The sequence below is a fragment of the Oryctolagus cuniculus genome, chromosome 2 (genome assembly GCF_051225735.1).
Source record: "Oryctolagus cuniculus isolate XC-2025 breed Fujian yellow rabbit chromosome 2, ASM5122573v1, whole genome shotgun sequence".
Classification (NCBI taxonomy): Eukaryota; Metazoa; Chordata; class Mammalia; order Lagomorpha; family Leporidae; genus Oryctolagus; species Oryctolagus cuniculus.
In genome coordinates this window covers 115548778-115574063 of record NC_142868.1, presented here as the reverse complement: position 1 = coordinate 115574063, position 25286 = coordinate 115548778, and the positions used below count along the sequence as shown (strand labels likewise).

General features: G+C 42.5%; 1 protein-coding gene across 2 annotated transcripts in view; it reads right to left on the bottom strand.

Annotated features, from left to right (window-relative positions):
• Nucleotides 1–25286, bottom strand: part of TMEM131 (transmembrane protein 131) — a 168604-nt gene that overhangs the window by 65729 nt on the left and 77589 nt on the right. For both annotated transcript variants that reach the window (XM_002710001.6, XM_017339810.4), the window contains exons 5-8: nt 14545–14668; nt 6913–7029; nt 5967–6089; nt 1409–1489 (exon numbers count right to left, since the gene is read on the bottom strand). In XM_002710001.6, coding sequence (XP_002710047.3) covers nt 1409–1489; nt 5967–6089; nt 6913–7029; nt 14545–14668 — 445 coding nt within the window. The remainder of the gene's footprint in view (nt 1–1408; nt 1490–5966; nt 6090–6912; nt 7030–14544; nt 14669–25286) is intronic.

Here is a 25286-nt window from a genome sequence, read left to right as displayed (position 1 = left end):
TGCCAATTATATTTCCTAGCAACATTCTTATGTTTCTACTTAAAATTACAATACAAACTTACTAGCCTATATTTAGTCCTTTGAAGCACTATTTTATATATTGTTTCTCCCAAAGACTTTTTTTTTTTAATTTATTTTTGACAGGCAGAGTTAGTGAGAGAGAGAGACAGAGAGACAGAGAGAAAGGTCTTCCTTCCGTTGGTTCACCCCCCAAATGGCCGCTACGGCCGGCGCGCTGTGCCAATCCGAAGGCAGGAGCCAGGTGCTTCCTCCTGGTCTCCCATGTGGGTGCAGGGCCCAAGCACTTGGGCCATCCTCCACGGCACTCCCGGGCCACAGCAGAGAGCTGGACTGGAAGAGGGGCAACCGGGACAGAATCTGGTGCCGTGACTGGGATTAAGAACCCTGGGGTGCTGGCGCTGCAGGTAGAGGATTAGACTAGTGAGCCGCGGTGCCGGCCCTCCCAAAGACTTTTCAAACAATGTCAAGGTAAAATATTTCTGCAAAAAGATATAAATAGACTGTCCACTACATATTTCCTCCTGCTAATGTATGATTCTGTACTTTTGGAAATAACCACATCACTGACTGACAAATTTGTATCTAAATGTTCAAGTCCAATGTCACCTCCATATCTCTTCCCAGGTCAAGAAAGGTAGGAAGACAAAATCAAGAGGTAATTAACAGAGCAATTACTACAGATACCTTGGTTCTCAGAAATTACTCATAGTGGTAAACACAGGATGTTTTCAATCGAAGAACAGTGATTTGAGTAGCCCTGATACAAGAACTGCACCTACCAGCCCTGCCTTTTCCCTCCTGCATGATAGCGTGGTAGATAAAACCGAAATAAAACAGAAACCTCTCATGTGTCAAGAACCTTTACAGGGAAGATAATGCCTTCATACCCTTTAATTTGGTTAACATCTGCTAGTATTCCGCAAGAGGAAGTGAAAGTATGTGACAGTATCAAAGTAGAGGCAGATCACCTAGGGATGCAAATTTTTCTACGTCATCACAGAGGTTGACAAGGCTCCCTTTGTAAAAGCCATCTCTTTTATCAATAGTGAATCTGAATGGTAAATTCTCTACCTTCAAAAATACAATGACTTCTTCACAAGTTTTTAAAATCTTAGTGTAAAGTACATCATAACTAATCAGAGATAACTTTACCAATAAAAATCTGAAAAAACAACTGAAACTGCTTCCTTTCTACACAGTAGGTCAAAGCTCCTGCCAATTTTGTCCACTGCTCTTTCCGAGAATTACTACATCTCTCAACTTTCATATCCAATTCTGAATTGTGGTTGATATAAATTTAATATTAAGATAATAAAGAATAGCCATTCACATTTTTTCAGGTGGTAAGACTTGAGCACACTCAAGCGCACACTGTATTAGCACTCACCCATAGTTTCCTGGTACCTCCTTGCTGCCCTGTCGGGAGTTCTAGGTGAAGGTCCCCTCCACTAGAGTACATTTCTACAACCTAGGACAAAAGAACACAAACTCTTTCTCAGTGCAAGTAATATGCTGTTAACAGGGAAGTAAGTTTGAGATCTTCAAACTGTTTATTAGAAAAAGTTTAAAAACATTTACAGATATGCAGGATAAGTATCATTAAACTCAGTGTCCTGGAGGTGTAAGCAAGAGTGGTACTTGCATTTAAAGTAATCTTAATTATCAAGTTTTAGGAATACAAATTCTTTCTTTTTTTTAATTAAAGAATTGATTTATTTGAATGGCAGAGTTATAGAGAGAGAGGGAGAGAGAGAAGTCTTCCATCCGCTGGTTTACTCCTCAAATGGCCACAATGGCTGGGGCTGGGGCTGGGCCAGGCCGAAGCCAGGAGCCCCTTCTGGATCACCCATGTGGGTGCAGGGGCTCAAGGATCTGGACCATCCACCACTGCTTTCTCAGGCACATTAGAAGGGAGATGACTGGAAGTGGGGCAGCCGGGACTTGAACCAGGCCCCATATGGGATGCCAGTGCTATAGGCGGTGGCCTAACCCACTATGCCACAATGCCAGACCTAAATTGTGTATTTCTTACAGAAACACAAGTGTTTCTTTACACATAAATAACAAGATCTAGCAATGTTTCTAATAACTATTCTAACTGTGAAATAGTAAAGAATGTAAGCATTATTCTGAGATAATTACAATCCTTTTCAAAGATGTATGTATTTATTTGAAAGAAAGATCAAGAGAAAGAAGAAGAGCCACACACACACACAGACAGAGACAGAGAAAGAGCTTTCTTCTACTGGTTCACTCTCCAAATGGCCACCACAGCCAGGTCTGGGCCAGGCCAAAGCCAGGAGCCATCTTCCTCTGCCTGCCCAGCTGCTTTAGCAGAGTGGAGCAGCTGGGACTGTGATGCGATGTAGGCTGCCAATGTCACAGGCAGCATCCTAACCTGCTGAGCCACAACGCCAGTCCCTAACAATTTTGATACAGCATGGAAACATTTGATTTTGGGGCCTGCGCTGTGGCACAGTGGGTTGAAGTGCCGGTATCCCATATGGGCACCGGTTCAAGTCCTGGCTGCTCCTCTTCTGATTCAGCTCTCTGCTACGGCCTGGGAATGCAGTGGAAGATGGCCCAAGTCCTTGGGCCCCTGCACCCACATGGGAGACCTGGAAGAAGCTCCTGGCTCCTGGCTTCAGATCGGCGCTGCTCCGGCTGTTGTGGCTATCTGGGGAGTGAACCAGCGGATGGAAGGCCTCTTTCTCTGTCTCGACCTCTCTCTGTAACTTTTTCAAATAGATAAAATAAATCTTTAAAAAAAGGAAACTATTTGATTTCTACTGGTAGCAAAAATCAAAGGTACTATCGATAGCTTTGTGGTTTGTGCCCTTGCTCACGATTTAAAGAACAGCTTTACTGAGGTATCACTCCCTGACGGAGAATAAACTATGATACATAAAGTACATAACTTGATGAGTTCTGAAGTATATAGGTAGGCAAGAAGCCATTACTGCAATTAAGACACTAACTATCTTCTCACCCTCCAGAAGTCTCTCCCTGCCTCTTGCAATCCGTGCATCCCTCACTGCCCCTCCTATTGCCAGGCAACCACTGCAGGTTAGTTTGAAACTTCTAGGGTTTTACACAAATGGAATTTAAAAGTATTTTCTTTTGTGTAATGATTTTGAGATCCATCATAGTGTATGAACTAAGAGTTCACTTCTATTTTATAGCTATAACTGTAATTTATAAAAGCAGGGAACTCCAGTTCTTAAAAACAAAGAATACACTTAATTAACAATTAAATTTGGGGTGAAATGAGAAAACAGAAAATTTTCACTTTGTGTGATTACACAAGGTCCTCTAGAAGTGAACAGAAAAGGACTAAGCAAGAGAAACGGCAACACCTTTGCATAAACTTAGAGGGTTTTTTGGTTTGCTTTGTCTTTTGTCGTGTGTTACCTTAGAAAGAATGTGTTTAACAAAGACTAATGAGCTAAGACGGAGTACTATTACCTGTCTCCTGGCTTACTAGAGCACTCTTCTATAATACTGATTGCATTAATAACAAATACAATTAATGGTACATTTTAACTGAGGGGGTGAATGAAGAAATCAGAAAGTACGCACATTATTTACTTTTCAAGATATCAAGGAAACAAGCATAACAATGTTTGGAAATTGAAAATTAAAAGCCCAATGTTATTCTTAATTTAGGGAGAAAAAAGGAAGCCAAAAAATACACGATATAGTTTATGTTAACAAATTTCTACAGAAAGTGTTCATTTTTGTGTGCCCACATATGTGCCTGCAAACGCAAAGAAAAAGGTCTGGAGGAGACACCAAGACGATATGCGTGGTATCTATCCATGCAGAAGGCACTGAGATTGGAGCTAGGCTGTCAATATAGTAACTACCAGCTGAATGTGCTTATATAAATTTCAATTAAAATTAAGTAGAGCATTCACTTCCTTAGCCAGCAATCACGTGGCTGGTGGCCACTGTACTGAACAAAGCAGATACAGAACTTTCCCACCGTCGTACAAAGTTCTATCAGATAGAGCTGATCACAAAGTAGGAAGTTCAAGGTGATTTGTTTCACACATGTTAGAATTGTTAACATTTTTTTCAGGAAGAACAGATCTATAAACACTTTTTTTTTTTTTTACAATTTTTTCTTAAAAAAGATATATTTATTTGAAAATGAGATTATAGAGAGAAAGGGAGACAGAGAGAGGGAGAGAGCTATCTTCCATCGGCTGATTCACTCCCCAGATGGCTCCAACAGCTAAGGCGGTGCCAGGCCAAATGCAGGAGTCAAGAGCTTCTTCCAGATCTCCCCATGTGGGTGCAGGGGCCCGAGGACTTGGGCCATCTTCCCCTGATTTTCCAGGTGCATTAGCAGGGAGCTGGATCAGAAGTGGAGCAGCTGGGACTGGAACCGGCATGCATAAGGGAAGCCAGTGTCACAGGTGGTGACCTTAGCTACTAGGCCACAACAATATTTTCTTAAATGTAAGGACAGGACTAATGATCCAATGTAACATACTACAGGCCTCCCAGGTGAAGAGTTCCTTCGCAGACAAATAACCTGCAGTGCTTCTAAGAAGACAGCTTAGCTTTCGCATTTGCTTTCCTGTTGTGCTTGTGAAAAGTCCACTGCGCTAAGTGCTGAATTACAGCGTTCTAACTGGAAAAAGACTACATGAATTGCATCTGAAGAGGTAACTGTTCTCTGGACAAGAGTTTAATACTGCCAAAGGCTCAGGAGCAAAGGCACAGACTGTAAACACTGGCAGAATGAGCGAGTTCTGCCAGCTCCAGGCCTCGCTTTGCGAGTAGGCTCCTGGGTCCGTGATCTGGCAACCCTGCATAATGCCTCTTCTACAGCAGTGCAGCAGTGCAGGGGCTGCCACAGTGAGAGGACAAGCTTGGATTTCACTGACTGAAAACAGTCAAGGAAAGAAAGCAGTGGAATTTCTGTGTAGATTTGTCACCAAAGTTAGCCAGGTTAGAGAAAATTCACCCCCCGTCTAATGTAGCAAAAGGCTCTAAATGACAGCGTGACGAGGAAACAAGAGCGGAGAAGCTCTCCCTGTCAGAGCAGGTCCCTGGAGCATTTTCTCTAGCTAAGTAGACTCCAGCTCCTTCCAGGGCCAGCCAGGGGTTGGGGAGAGACTGCTTCTACTTTCGTTCATCATTCCTACACACCTCACAAGTCAAGCCCTGAAAACCTCCCCTTGTTCCTCACTTCCCCTTTCACTGCTTAGAGACATCAGTTCTGACAAACATTAGCCACCGCTAAGTCCTATGGTGTTGGTCCTAGAACTCTGGGCCCTGGCTGTGGCTATCATGGACCATTCTGGACAGCAGGCACATCTTCCAACAGACAACAGAATTAGAAGATATTGTGGCTGCACCTGTCACTGAGAAGGGGGCAGGCATTTAAGGAAATCTTCCCCTGTGGAGGAGAGGCGGAGCTTGGTGGAGAGCTTCCAAATTTGAAACTGGTTATTATAAAAGACTGGTTAAGAGAAGGAACTGGACTTAAGTAAAAAATAAGTTTCATTTAATGATTCTGTACTCCTCTTGCCCTGAATTTAATTTCTAGACTGCCATCACCAAAAATTTACTAGCAACAGAAATAAAGAACCATTTCAAAAATTTTATTGGTGCCAGAAAGAGCCCAGAAAAGGGGGGGAAAAAAAGCAATCTTGTGTAACTGAAAACTCTTCTGAAATTTAATGCAGAGCTGCTTAAACAGTAACACCAGAGAAGCCATAGTCATTTAAAAATGTTCCAAAAAACCAAAATCCAGACTGCTGAACTACAAAATTCAGACTACAGCAAGCTGTATTAAAGTAAAACCCCTCTTAAAAACAGCTATAAAACCCCATTATTTTAAATCATCTTGGCAACTAACAACCTGAGATTTCATGTCAAGCATTAATTCCCACCAAAATGAAGCTCATTCAAAGTCAGCATCATACACTCACCTGTAGAGGCTCACTGTGAGGATTGTGTATGTTTATTATAGGAGAGAAACTGCTATTCACAGGGACCCTGGCCCCAAGGAACGGCCTTAACCGATACGGATTTGGAACTCCAACACCAAATACCTGTTTCAAAGGGAAAAAAATGCGATACAAGATGTTTTTCTAAGTAACATTTTTACAGTTAAGGCTCTGATCTAGGGAGACTGGTGAATCTAATGTAGACAAAAATAATACTAACAATCTCACCCTTAAAAAAAACACATATGTAGCTTCCATAGTAGATTTGGCTACATATTTGCTTTACTAGAAATAGGTGAATTTGGACTGATTTCTGTAATACGTTGGTGAGGATCAGAAGGACAGCTGTTACGTGATCCAGTGAGAAGTGATGATGGTTTTGAAGCAAGCAGTGGTAGGAAAAGGTAAGAAATACACACGTGAAAAATGTAGGAGGAAGACTTGGTAAAGGACTAGGTGTGGAGAAATAAAGACAGACAACAGCTGGTCATGGGGACTCACTCTGAAAAACAACCTGATGGTGACCTGCAGGCCAGCTTGGCTGCAACCACCCAGGTCTGTTGGGAGATGCCTGTATAGGGCCACGACCTTCATTCTTGTGATAAAGTCTTACCATTTACTTCACAGGAGTATATTAAATGGGTCATTTACTCAGCAGTTCAGAATTACTGAACCAAGCATCAAAAATTTACTGAATGCCTACTAAACAGCCTTTGAAGATTTATTCACCCTAAGTAGAACATTGTTCCTTACCAAAACAGAATATTTGCTCTGACACTTATTTTTAAAATATTTGAAGTGCTCTGGGCAATGTAGTAGAAATATTCCAAATAAACACAAAGTAAGTTCTTAAAAGGCTGTCCTGTGATAAGCCAGAGACGATGCTTCTATTTTAGAAATAAATGAAAGTTTTAACTCTAGTTCTTACCTGGTAAGTAAATACCCCATGATTAGATGTGTTAATAAATAAAGTATTTTCTACATTCCCTACTACTCTTGCAAGGAAAACTACATCGAATGATGTATTTCCTCCTGGAAGAATTTTCTGGAAAAAAAAAAAGCAATAAAGTTAAATTGGGCAACAAAAAATTAGATCATGTTGAACAAAATTAGACAGCTTAAATTGTCTATAGTAAATATATTAGAATCTTTTCCATAAACTAGCTTTTTTCCTTTAAACGTTTAACCTTCAAATTAGTCAAACTGCTGCAAAACAGAAAATGATGACAACGCTGTCTTCACAGTGAATGTCTACAGTTAAATATCTTCGTCCACTGGCAGTCTAAAGCCCTGTATCACAGATGGTTTCTTGGATTCTGGTCACTGAAGAATCCCTAGGTTAGAATGAAGCACCTAGTTATAGGCTATTCCACAATCAAATGCTCAAGGGGGAGCTGAGAGGAAGCTGAGCTTTCCATACAGATGTACTACTCTGACAACTGAACAGCAGCATCTATTATTCTAAATAAGCCCAGGACTCAACCTCTCAACTTCTATCACCCATCCACACAGGGCACAAAATGCTCCAGCAACTTAAGTCAGGGAAGGAGGCAGAGACAAAGTACGGGCCTCCGTTAACCCACGCAGACTGGGAATGTCACTGTAGTCAGGGAAATAAAATTTCATTACAACAAAACAAGAGGGCCTATTGCATGAAGTTGGAGAGACTAGCACTGTAGTTCTGCCTGTAACAAAGCCTTAAAATGCATTTTATAATGTCTTAAGCCATCAGCCTCATTTTGCCTCTATGGATAGAACTCAAACACTACCCAAATTTTAGCTCAAAATGCATATCATTGAGATTCTGGTTTTATCCTAGGGTGAAAAAGCTGGGAAGAGCTTTTCTCTCGCATTACCACCAACAAAAAGCAGTAAAATATTTAAAATCAGAACATTTCTTGAACCAAATAGAGACTGTTTATCAACTAGCCCAAAATCTAAGACAAGACCAATACTTCTAAGAGATGGAATGTGAGTACCGGCTCACTCTTAGCAGAGAATGGCAGTAAGATGTAGCTACCTTGCAAAAGAGGAAAAGAATAGAGCTAGAATTTTCACACATTGCTGAGGGTACAGTGTGGGCAAGCATGAGAGTACAGAACCCCTGGAGGCTATAGACATCAGGTGAAATTCACAGTGGAGCCAGAAATCAAAAGTAGATTTACACTTGGTAAATTCTCAAATAGTTTGAAATTAAACAGAACGCTTCTAAATAACCCACTGGTCATTTAAGTAGCCACAAAGAAAAATTACAAAATATTTTGAATCAACTGAAAATGAAAACACAGCATTTTAAAATTTGTGGGCGGCAGTTAAAACAATAATTGGAGGGAAATTCATAGCATGATATGTTTATTTTGAACTGAAAGCCTCAAATCAATAATCAATGTTTCTACTTTGATAAACTAGAAAAGGAGTAAATTAAATCCAAAATAAGCAAAGTAAGTGAAAGAATAATAAAGGAAAAGGAAAAATTGATGAAATAGAATAAAATCAATAAAAACAAAAAAAATCAGTAAAAACCAAAGCTCCCCTGTCAAAAAGATATGTAAAAGTGATAAAAACTTAAATAGAATGACTCTGAATAAAAAGGAAAAGAACAAAAATATAAGGAACCAAAATGGGGACATCATTATATACCCTGTTAGGAAAAGAGTTGCCCTCCTCAAACAGGGCACCATACATGTTAGGACAAGAGGCACAGACAAGAGAGGAGGCAGTGCACCAATCTACTGCCATATCAAATCTATTCAGAGAAACTAAATTTGTAGAGGTGAGTAACCAACTGCTGCCGTGCACACTGATGGAACACGTGGCAGCAGGCCCCAACCCCAGGGGCAGGGCTTTTTTATATTTTAGGAGGACTAGGGATGGGGGTGGGGTAAAGGGTAGCATGTGGAGGTGAATTCCTGGAATGGGCAGCGCCTTGGGAAGCTGGAACAGAATGCAGGGGGGTCCAGTGTGAAGGCAACAGGGTGTGAGACCCAACTGAGATTCAAAGGCAAGGAATAAATCCCAGTGTTTATCTACCTTTTGGGCTGAGGGTTATGTCTTTGTTCCATCATACCTTTTATACATAAAAACAACGAAAAAGGAATATTATAAGGAACTCCATGTCTACAAATTTAAAAACTAGAAGAAATGGGCACATTCTCTGACAATCTGACACAACCTTCCAAAGCTCACTCTAAATCAAAGAGATACCCAGAACAGTTCTCCACCTGATTGTCCCCCACTTGCCTTCTATTTTTATAAACACAGATTCTTTTAAAATACAAGTTACTGTTTCCTTCCTTTGCTCAATCGTCTTTGTTGCCTTCCTATTTTAATCAGGATAAAGGTCAAGTCCCTGCCATAGCTGTAAGAAGGCTCTTCACAACCTGCTCCACTCCCTGCCCTTGCTTACTGTGACCTGGTGCAGTCCTCTTGGCATACCAGGTCTCCCTCCATTTCAGAGCCTGCACACTGCCCGTTCCTCTGCTCTGCAATGTTCTTCGCTATATACTACTTTCTTCCAGAATCCTCTTACCTCACCCCCTCCAAGTGTTTGCTCAAACATCTTCTGCATGAAGCCTACCCTGGCCACCCTATTTAAAAGGGGACCACACCTTCCAGTGCACCCCTAATCCTGTATCTTTCTTCTCAGCTCCTATCTTCTTCTCAATCTCCCAAGTTGTATCCATGATGCCTCCCTCCCCTCTCCTGCTGATGTCACCCAATGCCCCCAGAGGTCAAATATCATGAGTAAAGGATCTGTGTCATTCACTGACGAATCCAGAGCACCTGGCACTTAGCAGGAACTCAATAAATATTTGTCAAGTAATTCCTTATTTCCACATAGGTGGCGGAAGTTCTTTTTACAAAAAAAACTAGAAAAGTATTTATTTTCCTTATTAATATAATGAAAATATATGAAGAAAAAACAGTTAATACCCTCAAACTCCTCCTTTCTTACCATTCTCAAGTTTATCTGGTTAACCTGATGTATTTATTTGTACCTTACTCTGGCTCTTATTAATAAACCCCAAAATATACTGATTTTTTGCTTTTTATAAAAATGTCATTCTATTCTACTGTACAATGTACTTTTCTTACATATTAAAACATCATGTATATTATTCCAGATCAACAGATACAGATCTATTTCACTAACTATCTGCCTAATACCTTAAACCCCTGCTGTGTCACATTTTGCTCAATCTCCACTAACACGTGTGGACATCAGAGTTTAAGCTGAAACAGAATAACTAATGTCCAGGTTTCCATAATTAATTAAAATAATCATTAATATTTAGTAATTACCTTCAATCTATGGTAAGAGATTACTTGTTTTATTAAGCCCTTCTAAAATAAGTGGACTAAAACATTTCAATGTTAGCCATAGATGGAAACAAAATTTACCCTAATTTTGTTTATCTAGAAATTTATTTAATTAAAGCCTCCAATCAGGGAAAATATAATTTTTGTTTCCTTACCATGTGTATAAGGTACCCTATTTCCAGAATTCAAGCAATCAAAAATTGACTATTTTAGAATATAAAAATCTGTGGGGGGCCAGTGTTATGCACAATGGGTTAATGGGATGCTTAGGACTCCAGCATCCCATTTCAGAGTGCCAGTTCCAGTCCTGGCTGCCTGCTTCTGATGCAGCTCCCTGGTAGTGTGCCTGGGAAAGCAGTGCAAGATGGCCTGATTGCTTGGGCACCTGCCACCCATGTGGGAGACCCAGATGGAGTTCCAGGCTCCTGACTGTGGCCTGGCCAGCCCCAACTATTGGGGTCACTTAGGAAGTGAACCACCACATGAAAGATCTTTTTCTCTCTCTACCTCTCCCTGTGTACCTCTGCCTTTCAAGTAAATAAATCTTAAAAAATAAAACTGTATTCTGATGAAAAGCATATATTACATACTAGATGGTCAATACACTGCATAGCTATGGCAGACAAATAGGTCTAAATTATAGTCTTAATATTTTATTTATCATTAGATAATTAGAAGAAGCTGTATACAGAAGAACAGTCACACAACCACATTTCCTGTGTCTCCTCTTATCATTTCTATTATTGATTTTCAAGTGATCTTAAAACCAACACCTTAACAAGAGGAGTATTTGTTTGCTGAACTATGATTATGTATCACCTAGCCTTTTAAGTAACTGTTGTATTCTGTATTTCCTACTAGTAAATCTAGATATGAAAGCCTTTAATGATCAAAAACTGTGTGCTGACTAGGAAGCTGAGGATGACAAAGGCAATCAGAGTTAGAATCAACAGGTAGAAAGGTTCTTCCTCCCAGTTCCTCATGTGGGAAGCTCTTCATTTTCCCCCAGTCTCTCACTGTAGACATAAAACTGTAGTAGAGGGGAAATGAGGTTATTTCTTTCCCTAAGAATTAATTCTCTTTCCCCCTCTAATTATTGAGCTTCTGGAATCAATGTCTCATTGTAAGAAAAAAAAAGATGAAAAGCAAGAAGAAGGAAAAAAGGTAAGAGAAGATAGCAAAAATTTTGGCTATCTCCTTGGATGCTAAGTCTATGTAATATTAATGTAGGTTTTTGATAGATATAATTATTTTTATTGCCTAATTCCATTTCCTGAGAGTGGAAAACAGATTGGCTTTTAACTTATTCTTTGGTTATTTACATGTTTATCTTTGGAAGAATTTTCAGAAAAACTCTCCTTGCATAGGTTCCTGTTTAAAAACAGGTCCTGAGTGAGTCTAGTTTCAGAAATGTCAATGGGTGGTCTTTGGCTCCTGTTGTTTGGTCCAGACTGTCTTTCTAAAACTAAACTTATTTTCCATGTGTCAAAATTGGAAGACACATAAAAAAATCTTACTTAGGAGTCTTCTTGAAAACTGTGCGGAATTACCCATGGGCTCACACTCCCACACACAACCACCGGCTGGCTGAGTGCTGACTGACAGCTTGGGTCTGGCTACTCCACATCTCACTGGGCTTGCTACCCTCGTTTACACTGTTTATCTGGCCCAACAAAAATTTACATTTGCAACTCTTGGTCTACTGGAAAAAAGTGGAAATCTTGGCCTCTAACCCAACCGAAAAGCTGGAGTGTCCAGAAATAACAAAACTTCGAATTAATAAAAGTAACAAGTTAAAAATAAAACATGTAGTGCAGGTGTGAGCTATTTTTGAACTGGTTCCATTTTTACTTCACCATTTTGTCCTCTCACCCAACACGTCTGCACAGTGATGGAAAGTTGTGTGGCTGTCTGTATGCAAATGTATCTCGTACAGTTACTCCCCGTAGCTAAAGTAATATGATACAGATCACTGGGTAGCCAGTACACCTCCTGGCCCCTGTCACCAACTACATGACCATGGCAAACACCTCTGGGGCTCTGCTCTCCCTGTACACATGGGTTTTCCCTCGGAATTCTGTTATTGGAGACCATTAGCACATTCAGAAAAATTGTGAAAATATATTTTATGTAACAACAACTCCAGGAAATCTTATTTTAAGACATATTTTTAAAAAGGGATTTTCCTGGCCGGCGCCGTGGCTCACTAGGCTAATCCTCCTCCTTGCGGCGCCGGCACACCGGGTTCTAGTCACGGTTGGGGCGCCGGATTCTGTCCCAGTTGCCCCTCTTCCAGGCCAGCTCTCTGCTGTGGCCCGGGAGTGCAGTAGAGGATGGCCCAAGGCCTTGGGCCCTGCACCCCATGGGAGACCAGGAGAAGCACCTGGCTCCTGCCATCGGATCAGCGCGGTGCGCCGGCCGCAGCGCGCCAGCCGTGGCGGCCATTGGAGGGTGAACCAACGGCAAAGGAAGACCTTTCTCTCTGTCTCTCTCTCTCACTGTCCACTCTGCCTGTCAAAAAAAAAAAAAAAAAAAAAAAAAAAGGATTTTCCTATGAATACTACCTCGTTAAACATTTTAATACCAATAAGAAACTTATCAATTCTTTTTTTATAAAATATTTTAAAAAGCCAAAATATTGTCAACTTTTAAACGCTAGAAATAGCTAAGAGCAACATACGATGAAAGAGGATTTTAGAAAGCAGAAATGTAAAAACCTGGGGCTGGCGCTATGGCATAGAAGGTAAAGCTGCCACCTGCAGTGCTGGCATCCCATATGGGCACGGGTTCTAGTCCTGGCTGCTCCACTCTCTATCCAACTCTCGGCTATGGCCTGGGAAAGTAGTAGAAGATAGCCCAAAACCTTGGGCCCCTGCACCTCCATGGGGGACCAGGAGGAGACTCTTAGCTTCGGATTGGCACAGCTCGGGCCATAGTGGCCATCTGGGGAGTAATTCAATGGATGGAAAACCTCTCTCTCTACCTCTGCCTTTCAAGTTAAATAAATAAATCATTAAAAAAAAGAAATGTAAAAATCTAAGTAACAGATATAAAATTAATACAGTAACAAGTATCCTCATGTTTTAAAAAAATGCCCTTCTTTTTATTTAGTAATACTCTTTCAAAGGATTCAGTAAGAATCCTGGGAAGATGAAATTTGATTCTAGTCATTTACTTCTTTAGACACTTGATATTTTGTTAATTATTTCAGAAACCTATAAATTAAAGCTTACTGCACTCTCTTAAATTCAAAATTTACTCAAGATGTAATTATTTTGGTCAGAAAAAAGTTATTTTTAAATAACAAGTTCACATATGGCCTACTATAAATTCTAATTAAAATTTTAGAAGACACTTGTGGTAGGCAGAACCCTAAATGACCCCCAAGAGCTCAGGCTCTAGGTTCTGAGACTGGGCCTGTGAGGAGGCTGCATATGTGCAGTCATTCACACCGTAGTGTAGAAGGGATTCTGCAGGTGTGACTGGGGTCACCAGTCTGATATCTTGAGCTGATCAAAAGGGAGACTCTCCAGAGGGTCCTGATCCAAGGACAACGCTTCCTGGAGAAGCAGAGTTGTCTCCACTGGCGGCAGAAGAGGGAGCCAGAGAGAGATGAAGCACAAAGGGAAACCCTGCACCGCTGCTGGCCCGCAGATGAGCAGGGACGAGGAGGCTGCCTCAAAGAGCCAGGAGAGGGCGGAGAGAGCCGCAGGAACAGCCAGGAATGAAACGCACCGACTTCAGCACTGCCTAATTCTGCCAGCAACTTGAACAAATTTGGAAGTGGATTTTCCCCCAGGGCCTCCAGACACGGACTCAGCCCAGACAACATCTTAATGTCAGCGAACAGCTCACCGGCCTCAAGACCCAGGGAGCTGTGTGCTGATAAGCAGGTATCGGCTTGAGCCGCCAAGTTTGTGGTAATTTATTATGCAGCAACAGAAAACTCACACAGTGCTGAGGAATTATCTAGTAGTAAGAGGGAAAAGAAAACCAACTGAATATATGAACGGAGTATTTTTCAGAGTGCTTTCTCACAGCTGACTTGTTGTTTCATGTTGAGGAAAAACATCATGTGTTTAAGGGTAGAAGTAAAATTCCTGGGAAATGGGATAAACTGAAGTCCAGGAGCAGATATGAAATGTTCAAGTCAGATTATAATCAAAGCAAAATAAATTATCCTAAAAATGAGACATTTCAATCACAAACTCAGGAGAAATTTTTCAGTAGAGAAACTTACCCTATTTTGAAAAAATGATGCATGAAAATGTGATGTTGTAGCAGATATGGATACTAAAGTGATAGTTTCTTCAGAACTAGGATTATGCAAATAGACTTTTTCCATTTTTGGCATTCCAACTGGCCTATAAAAATAAAAAGGAAATTGTCACAACTATTTCAAAGATAATTCTAGTTGTTAAAGTAATTTCTAGTTCAAAAATTAAATATCAAAATTAGCCCAATTCTTATCAAAATATATTAAATGGATTTATATTCAAAATTAGACATTACATTTAGTTATCGAGCAAATGTGTATTGGGTATCAGTTCTATATTACACAGTGTGCCCAGTTCTGAGCCCTAAGGAAGTCTCAGCCCCATGAAGCTCACAGTCGCGTGAGGCAGCAGGCAGAACACAGTGGAGGGCTGCTCTCCTCTCTGCAGCCACCCCGTCAGCCTGCTCACCGTCAATCCCGTTCTCTTCTCCAGTTCTAGTGACGTATACTCTTCAATTTAGGAACAGAAACAGACAGGCTAGGTCGTGTGAAGAGATCGCAGGAACTTTTACAGGCAAGGATTCTGAGGCACCAGAAACTTTATTAACATGCCCAACGATATCCTTGGGCCTGGGCTTTGAATCTAAGCCATCTGGGTCTTGTCCATCCTCTAACCCCCAGTACTAAACTGTCTCCTCTCAAAGGAGCTATATAAAACATACACTCCATGCTCTGAAATCCTGAGATTTGCTTTAATGTCCCCCCTGGCACCTGGGTTACAGTCTGCCTTAAAAGTCAAACTGTGGGGGCCAGTGGGTAAAGCTGCCTCTGGCAGTGCCGGCATCCCATATGGGTGCTGGTTTGAATCTCAGCTGCTCCACTTCTGAACCAGCTCTCTGCTGTGGCCTGGGAAAGCAGTAGAAGATGGCCCAAGTCCTTGGCCCCCTGCACCCGCATGGAAGACTCAGAGGAAACTCCTGGCTTTGGATCAGTGCAGCTTTGGCCATAGTGGCCACTTTGGGAGTGAACCATCAGATGGAAGACCCCTCTCTCTCTCTCGACTTCTGCCTCTCTGTAAGCCTTTCAAATAAATAAATAAATCTTTTTTAAAAAAGAAACAGTCAAACTGTATTACATCATCTACTTAGTACTGCAGGCTTCCTAACTTCTACAGCATCAGCGAATTCTCCATAAAAGTTACATCTTTTTGGGGGTGTTTTCTCATCATTTATCTGGAACTGGTCTTATTTCTCCAACAAGATTATCAGCATCTTGAGGACAAAGGCTACATTACACAAGATTATTTCAAAAAGTTCATGGAAAACTAAACTGAAAGGTAAATTTATTTTGGTATGAAAAAATTTTGAAGTCCATGCACATGAAGTTGTCTAAAAGTTCACAAAAAACATGTATTATGTAATAACTAGGCACTGATTTCAATTTTTGTACCAAAATAAACCTTTCATTTCATTTTCCATTAATTTTAAAACATTTTTACTTAAAAATACTTTAAAATTTATTTGAGAGGCAGAGAGAGAGGGATCTAGAGAGCTCTCATCTGATGATTTACTCTACCTATAATAGTCTATGTCGGAGCAAGTAATGCAACTCAAGTCTCTGCTGAATGGCAGGAACCTGTTTAATAGAGCCCCTCCCCTGCCTCGCATGGTCTGCCTTAGCAGAAAGCCGGAGTCAAGAGCCACAGCCTGGGTTCTCTTAACCAGCCTCTGAACCACGCAATCAAACGCCCACGCCTCCAGGAACTTTCTGAAGCATTCCCCCACTTACTGTGAACTCCTCACACTGCCTAGGCACAGTACCAGCGTGTGGGGAGAGAATGCACATGCTCGCCTGCTCACTTTCTCTGCCTGCTGTCTCGTCCTCTCACTGGTTATTGAAGTACTCCTAATCTGACATCACCAATCTAAACAAGTAACTGTTTTCATCAATGCAAACCTTCCACTTAAGTCAGGCTGGTTCCAGGTGAAGACTCCCACGCCTTTGCCAACTGTTTGCCCTGTTTTCTCCCAATCCTCTATACCAATCCAAATTCTCTTTTTCTAATTCAAACATAACTTTTTCTTTTTTTTTTTGTAAGTCTCAAATCATTAGGTCTTTCATTGCATTATTAAAATACTCAGGTTCTTGTTTCTGTTGCTTAACAATTTTTAGATCTTACTCATCAGCTTGATCAGACATAGATACCACCCAAAAATTTTCTGGTTCCTTGTTTTTAACTGTTGTTGCCTGCTGGATCAAAGCAGCTGAATTTGAAACAAGTTCAACAGTCTTCAAGGACTATTTCACCTTTCCAGGTTTGAGATAGCAAACAAGCAACACCCATCTTCATACAAACCCTTTGGATATAATTTTCATCCAAGAAATGTTGGATTTCAACAAGAGATCCATTTTCCTGAATAACGGGAAGTGAGCATCCACAGACCTCATCTTGTAATAGAAGTCCCGCGTAACCCCCCTTAATCATATTCTGTACATGACTGCAGAGTGAAAACAGCTGCCAGTTCCTTCCTATTTCCCCACCATTTGTTAACCCAGCCTCTTTTTTTCCCTTCCAAGGAGGCCGAGTTCTACACTGATGTGACTAAAGTCCCTCCACAGGGTTCCTCTGGGCCCCTTCACAATAACTGTCTGCCCCTTCAGACCGAGGCTAACATTTTCTGGAATGTCAACAGTCTGATTCTTTTTTCTTTTCTTTTTTTTATTTGACAGGTAGAGTTATAGACAGAGTGAGAGTGAGAGAGTGAGAGTGAGAGAGTGAGAGAGAGAGGGAAAGGTCTTCCTTCTGTTGGTTCACTCCCCAAATGGCCGCTACGGCCAGCACTGTGCCAATCCGAAGCCAGGAGCCAGGTGCTTCCTCCTGGTATCCCATGCAGGTGCAGGAGCCCAAGCACCTGGGCCATCCTCCACAGAGTGCAGGACTTTAAGAGGAGCAACCAGGACTAGAACCCGGCACCCATAAGGGATGCCGGTGCTGCAAGTGGAGGATTAACCAAGTGAGCCACGGCACCTGCCCAACAGTCTGATTTCTGAGAACAGTCTTCATTCTCGCAGAAGATGGGGCAAAGAGAGAACGTCTCCCACATAACTTTTTCATAAGGTCCTCTCTTCATGCAGCCATTCGGGTCCATGTTTTTTGAAATTGTATATGTTTTGTAATTCAAGTTCAAGGTTTGTGCATAGACTTCAAATTCTAGGCAGTTGAGGGGCCGGTGCTGTAACGTAGTAGGCTAAGGCTTTGCCTACAGTACCAGCATCCGTTATGGGCGCTGGTGTCCTGGCTGCACCTCTTCTGATCCAGCTCTCTGCTGTGGCCTGGGTAAGCACTGGAAGATGGCCCAAGTCCTTGGGCCCCTTCACCCATGTGGGAGACCCAAAGAAGCTCCTGGCTTCTGGCTTTGGATTGGTCCAACTCTAGCTGTTGTGGCCACTTGGAGAGTGAACCAGCAGATGGAAGACCTTTTTCTCTCTAACTCTGCCTCTCAAATAAACAAAATCTTAAAAAAAAAAAAAAATTCTAAGCAGTTGAAAATGCAGAGTTCAAGTGTCCACCAAACTTTTGTCTTTTAAGAAGTTTTATGCCCCTACCTTTTCTTCAATTCAGTCACTTGGGAAGGCTGAGAAAATAGTGAACAGCTGATGATTCTCGTAGTTTAAGAAAATGAATCAAGGCTTTACACGCTGGCTCTTCTGCTTTCCTCTTCCACCTCTGCCCCCGCCCCCCACCAACAATGCTGGAAAAAGTCAGAGTCAGAGGGAGCTACTGACTCAGGGAGTAACTAAAAAATGGTGAGAAACCCATTGGGGAAATGAAGACTGCGCTGAGCTGGTGGGTTTGGGGAAGTGAGGGGTGAAAGGCAGCTTGAGCTGACAAAGAGGGACTGAGGTAGAGGAAGGCTTCCCAATTCTATTCTTCTCCACTTCCTTCCATGTTCGCCTCGAGACCGCCAGAGCCTGCGCTTTCAGCCAAGAACAGCAGAAAAACCTGCAGGGTACGGAGCCGAGGGCCATCTGCTCTGAGGCGTGCTCTCCTCCAGCTGCTCCCTCTGGCCCTCCAAAGTCCTGGGTCAGTGCGCTGCTGAGGGAGACACCACTGTCCAACAGCGCCTCACTCCGTGGCATACAGCCCAGCTACCGTGAGAGTCACAATCATTCTGTGGTTTGACAGATGGGGGGGGGGGTGAAAAAGGTGAAACCAGGTTTAGGTGCTGAGACAGCAACAGAGGCAGACCCCAAGCAGGTTTGAGAGGACACACTTGGGGCCAAGGAACAGGAAGCTGAGTGTCTTCAGAACTCCTCAAACAACAAGTACCCAACCTACGAATCCTTGTTGCCTCTGGTGGAGACTCTCTCTGGAGCTAGAGTCCTTAACCACCAGGCTCAGTGATCCCAGATGGGAACACAGTACCCTAACACAACTGCTGTGTGACACAACACACTTACGTTGGTGTAAGTCCAGCTAGGGCCTCAAACTGTGGCCACAACGCTACAGGGAGAAGCTGTGTAAATTTAATGTAGAAGATAAAGTCTTCTTCCTTAAGCTTTATAGACATATGGGTAGAACAGCAGTACACAGAAATGAAAACATCCTCACTAATTATGTGCTCTCTTAAAAAATGTTCTTTTACAGTTCAAAGAGATTGTAGGCTAACTGGCAATCAGTCATTTTCCTATGAATTCATTCTTGATGTTTTGCCTACTTGATCTTAGCGCAATCGATCTCAGCTCAGATGAAAAAGGCAGGCCTGGAGATGGTCAAATGTTTCCTTTGGGGTAAGGAGAAAAGCAGGAAGATTGTAAGAGCCGGGATTGTCAGGTCTGACTTGCAAAGCTGCTGAGGCTGGCCTTGCTGTTTCTTCTGGAGATCAAAGAGCAAAGGTCTTGGGCCACCCCTTCTAGAGCAAGGGTCATCCACTGTGCTGTTCAAAGACAGCTGGCGTAATGTGGACAGAGGGAAGGTGTCTGCGGGCTGGGTGTGTCTGCTCAGAGTAGGCATCCTCTAGCTCAGGGCAGTCCACACCCCTGGAAGCTCACAGTCCCATTAAAAACAGCACGCCCTGGCCCCTCCTCCCCTCCCCTGGTGACAGGAGCACAGAACATGGAAAGCATGTGTCTGCTTATAAACACACAGTGTATTCATTCGGGTTGCTGGCAAAATTCAGACTGCTCTCAGTCTCTTGCCATTTCCAAAGCCAGCACAAAGAAACTTCCTTGCATGAAATACTTACTGCGCTTCAAAGCTCCAGCATTTCTGTTTTGACTGCTATTGCCAGACTCAAAAGATTCGCGGGTTAGATCTGGTCCACCCAGATAATCTCCCTATCTGAAAGGTCACCTATATTGGGACCTTAATTTCAAGTTTAAAATCCTTTTCAGCAACATCTAGATTAGATTAAGTGAGAGATGTGTGTAGGCGCAGTGGAGGCCAGGAATTATTCCTATCATAAGCAGTCCGTGTGACTGTTTGGCTGGACAGGTAAAATTTAAAAATAAAACAAAGATTTCTAAATGCCAGCCAGTGCTGGTTGCTGGTCCTGTTTGTTTCCATTATCGGCTGCTCCAAAGACAGAAGGAGGGCCAAAGGGGACAGTGTGAAGTATTTTTAGATAAAGCAAGTTGAAGCAAGGGAACAGCTGTTCTCTGCTGCTGCAGCAGAACTACTGACTGCCCATATTTTAGAGCAGTCTGAGGCCCACAAGAATTAGGAAGAAGCAGCTATGAACTAGAGACCAGCTTGGAAAGCAAGCTGCAATTCTGCGGTCAATGGCAAGTTTCCTATCTCACAGAAAGATGACACTGCAATGCTGGGAAACAGCTGAAGAGATGGTTTAGCAACTGCCCTGAGACAAACCTTATGAATGACAGTGACACAGCACTCTGTTAAACGCAGCTTTTGGCAGGAAGCTGGGCCAAATCAATAGGCAGTACTTTGTACCACTCAAATACCACAAAATCCTACCATCCCCTCAAACACATTTTAGACCACAGGCTGAGCTGAGGTGTTGGTGGAAAAACTGCTCGCAGAATAGAAACGGAAAAGCTAAGTGGCCTCTCTTTTAAAAAAGGAGGGCCTACCTAATTTTCTCTGAATACCAAAATGCCATTAGGGAGAAATGCCTTCATAAACTGAATTTACTCTGAGAATAAAGACTTCCACTTTTAGTGACAGTCCATTTTCTAAGTCAGTAAGTAGCCATTTTACACTTTAAATATGAAACTAAGATTTTATACACTTAGTAATTATACAAATGAAAGAATTCAGTAAACCAACTTTCCACCCAAAGCATCTTTTATAGTCTGCAATATATGTTTGAAAAAAGAAGTTGTCATGGAGACTGAAAAGCAATTAACTGCATTGCATGGGCATAAATCAGCGAGGGTGGCGAGAGGGAGGGAGGGGAGGTGGGAAGGCCCAGATTACCCCAGTGGGCTGTTACAGAGAAGGGGAAAGGAGGGGAGAAAAGAGAAGAGGAGGAAAGAGGGGAGGGAGACCAAGGCAGCAAGAGAGAATAAAGGTAGAATTAAAGAATAAGCTTCAACAAAAAGGATAAAAACAAAGACAACTATTTTTGAAGGAAGTTAATATTATCAGTTGACTGTGAAGTAAGTTCTAGAGGATAGTGTGGATTACAGTGGTGAGAGGGTCAAGAAAGGATAGAGGGAAATCCTGGTTGCATCCTTACTAAAAGGCCCTGCAAGAGGACACCATGAGTGGGAATGAATCTAATTCTGGTTTTCCTATTTGACCACTGAGAGCTCTCAAGCCCCACTGATGCCCCCTCACCTGAAGAAGTCAACAACAAAAGCCCTCCCCTGCCCTGGTGGGAGTGCCTGTTTCAACCCTTGATCACACTAAAAGCCGAGCCTGTCTCTTTTTTCTGCTCTCTGGAGCCATTTTTCAGACCTACTTGGAGGCCTGCCAAGGCCTCTCTAGATAGCTTCATTACGTGGGCACAGATGGCCCCTGACTTTCAATGGTTTGACTCATGCCAATGTGAAAGCGATATGCATTCAGCAGAAACCATATTTCCAATGTTGAATTTGGATTTTTTCCCAGGCTAGCAGTATGTGGTACAATTCTCTCCCGTGATGCTGGGCAGCGGCTGTTCCCAGTCAGCCCCACAATCCCAATGACAAACAACATACTCCAGAGAGCTGTGTGTTGCCAGCGTTCTTTGGCTAAGGTACTCTTATTTAATAAGTTATGTGACACTCAATACTTTAGACTAAAATGGGCTTTGTGTTACATGATTTTGCCCAACTCCAGGCTAACATTAAGTGTTCTGAGCATGTTTAAGGCAGGCTAGGTTAAGATAGGATGTTTGGTGGGTGAGGTGCACTATATGCATTCCTGACACTTAACTTACAACGGATTGATAAGAATGTAATCCCATTATAAATTGAGAAATATCTGTGTAATAAACCTTTCATACCCTCTTGGTGTGCGTGCATGTCTGACATCATGTCTTGATATCCAAACAAAACTCTGGTGGAGATCCAGCCCACCTCCGTAAGCAGGAAGCAGAGAAGGCGGTGTCTACCTCAGCAAAGCGAACTGGGTAAGGCTTGGTGTGCACAGGAGTGCTACACTCTACAGTATTTGTCACAAAGGATTCAACAGGCCAAGGAGATAATTATGGACTCCAACTGGAGTAGCTGCCCACCATGATTTCTCTTTTTCCAAATGAAAGCTAGGTAAATGCAAGGATGGCACCTGGAAGAAACACCCACGCCAGCCACCTCCTTTTCTGCCTGATGAGGAAGACCCCTGTCTGCTCGAGACTTTGCAAGCCGTAGATAAAGCAGCTAGTGTTTCCGATGGAGAGGTGCCACGGAGCACAAGTCTGTGGAGCAGCCAGTGGGTTTCTTCCCATCGCTGTAGGGTGAACCCACCGGCACTGAGGGACAGAATATGCCAGCAGAGCACGGCAGGGGGGACAACAGACGCAGAGAGGAGTTCTGATGCTGTCAGGTGATACGGACCCTGTAGTCTGCACATGTCAACTGCACCTCTGACCTTCTTTGCAAATATGTGGTCCTCAGTAATTCTTCTAATATATTCCCACTTTTTCCTTAGCTAGCTTCAGTTAGATTTCTGTCACAATCATCAAGTACAGGTAATGACCAAAACAGGAATTGGAAGTAGTTTGTAATTACTATTGATTTTCTTATAGTATCAGTAGTGGTAGTTATGCAGAATGTCCTTATGTACAGAAATGTATGTCTAAGAATTAGGAATGAAACGTCATGATGATTGCTGCTTTCAAATGATTAAAAAAAATATGAAGTAAATATGGCAAAAATGTAACAATTACTGAATTTATGTTGAGTATATCATTCTTTCTACTTTTGTCTATGTATGAAATTATCAAAAATTCTTATCAGAAAAGGAGACTCTTAGAAGCTTAGAAATATAATAATTTCAGGAAATGGTACACAGCTTTGCACAGGTGTGCTAGGCCTAACAGGAAGGTAAAGAACTGATCTGAAAATTTTTAAAATTGGAGAGGCAGAGAGACATCCACAGAGACAGAGATAGAAAATGAGAGAGCTGCTGTATACTGCTTCTCTTCCCAGTTACAGATGGGGTTGCGCTAGGCTGAAGCAGAAAGCCAGGAACTCAATCCAGGTCTCCCTCATGGATGGCAGGAATCCAACTATCTGAATATCACCTGCTGCCTCCCAGGGTGCACATTAGCAGGAAGCTAGAACTAGGAGCAGAGCCATAACTCAAACCCAGGCACTCTCCCAGCAATATCTTGACAGATGCACCAAATGCCAGTTCTAAAGGACAAATTTTTATAATTAGAATTTCGCATTTATCCTGAGGCAATATTTTGTAAGAGGGGCAGATTACATGGTCAGATTTTGCTTTTAAAAAGACTTCTTAAGGCCGGCGCTGTGGCACAGGTTAATCCTCCATTTGTGGTGCCAGTCCTGGCTGCTCCTCTTCTGATCTATGGCCTGGGAAAATAGAAGATGGCCCAAGTGCTTGGGCCCCTGCACCTGCATGGGAGTCCCAGAAGAAACTCCTGGCTCCTGGCTTCAGATCAGCCCAGCTCTGGCCTTTGCAGCCATCTGGGGAGTGAACCAGCAGATGGAAGACCCTTCTCCTCTCTCTTACTCTCTATCTCTCTGTAACTCTACCTCTCAAATAAATAAATAAATAAAATCTTTAAAAAAAATAAAAAGACTTCTCTGTTGATGGTATGGATCATAAATCATAAAATGGCTGGCAGGTGGTAGCAGTCTGGATCAGAAATGATGAGGGTCTGAATTAAGAGTAGACATGAAAAATTGACAGAGTCCTTCTGGTAAGGAATTTGAAGGGGGAAGGGATGGGAGTGCTTTGAGGAAAGGAAGAAGTCCAGGGGCTTCTGGATTTTGACAGTGAGGTACAATTCACAGAACCTGGAACACACAAGCTCCAGTGGGGTCTGTTGTTTAAGGTGCTGTTGCAGACACAAGCTGAGCGATCACAGGGCGGCAAAGACTGGGTAACCACAAGCATCCCACCAAAGGCATGGAAAAGCTGACCCAGTAAGAAAGTGCAGAGCTGGCGGAAATGGGCTGAGGACAGAAGTGGCAGAGGAACAAAAGTCCTTGCGAGACTAGGAAACGACAGCTCCAGACGCAGGAGGGAAACATGGGAAGTGTTCACAGGGTGGAGGTGGAGAAAGGTCTGAGAGGGGAAGCAGCTTGAGCAGTGCACTCCACAGGAGACCCAGAGAGCCAGGACCGGAAAGTGTCACCCAACAAAAAGACCTGAAGCAGGCAGTCCCAGGGCTTGTTAACTCATCAGTCCAGCGGTATCATCAAGCATGTGGGTTCTTTCCATGTCTGCACTGTGTTAGACAAACTGCCCTGGCTGTATCCTCAGACGGGCACCCTCACTCACCACTAGACGGCTGCCACAGGGCCACAGACATCACATGCAGAGGACACTGGCACCAAAGAGGGCTATTTCTTTCCTGTATCTCTTAGAATGAAAAAAAAAAAAAATTGTTCCCCAGAAGTCCCTCAGGAGACCTGGGCTTATTATTTGATAGAACTGGATAGTCACACCCACCCTTGAACTGACCACAAAGAAGAAGAATGGCATTATTACAAATGACTTAGATTCATCAGGATTTAATTCCAAGCTAGGGACTGGGTCACTTTTCCTAAGGGCTGGATAACTGAAAAACTTGGGGTTGTATAATTTAAACAAGAAGTGGGAAAAGATATTGAACAGTTAACAGGCATGAAAAAGGGCCATTCTGTGCTATGATATTCTGATTCCCACCCCCACCCCCCACTCCCTTTTAGAAAGAGCAGGGAATTTTGGAAGCAGAAAGAAATGCAGTCAGTTCAGGAAAACAATTTAATCAACTAACAAGTTATACGTTTCTGAGAATGAAAAAAAAATAAGCATGCGATGACTTGAAAAGTAGATCAACCTTAAACATATTTCTTTCAGCAGTTACTTGCTGAAGCCAAGGATAATTTAATTTCTGCAGTGAAAATGTATAACTTAAAAAAAAACTACTTTAAAATTTCACAAAAGGAACTGTAGGAGCAGGTGCTTAGGCTAGCACGGTTAAGATGCCCTGGTGCTGTATTGTAGGGCTGTGTTTGTTACCTGCCTCCTGTTCCTGAGTCCAGCATCCTGCTAATTAATACCCAAGGAGGCAAAAGGCAGTGACTCAACTATTGGGTTCTTGCCAACTGGGTTCCTGGATTATGTTCCTAGCCTAACCCCGGCCCCG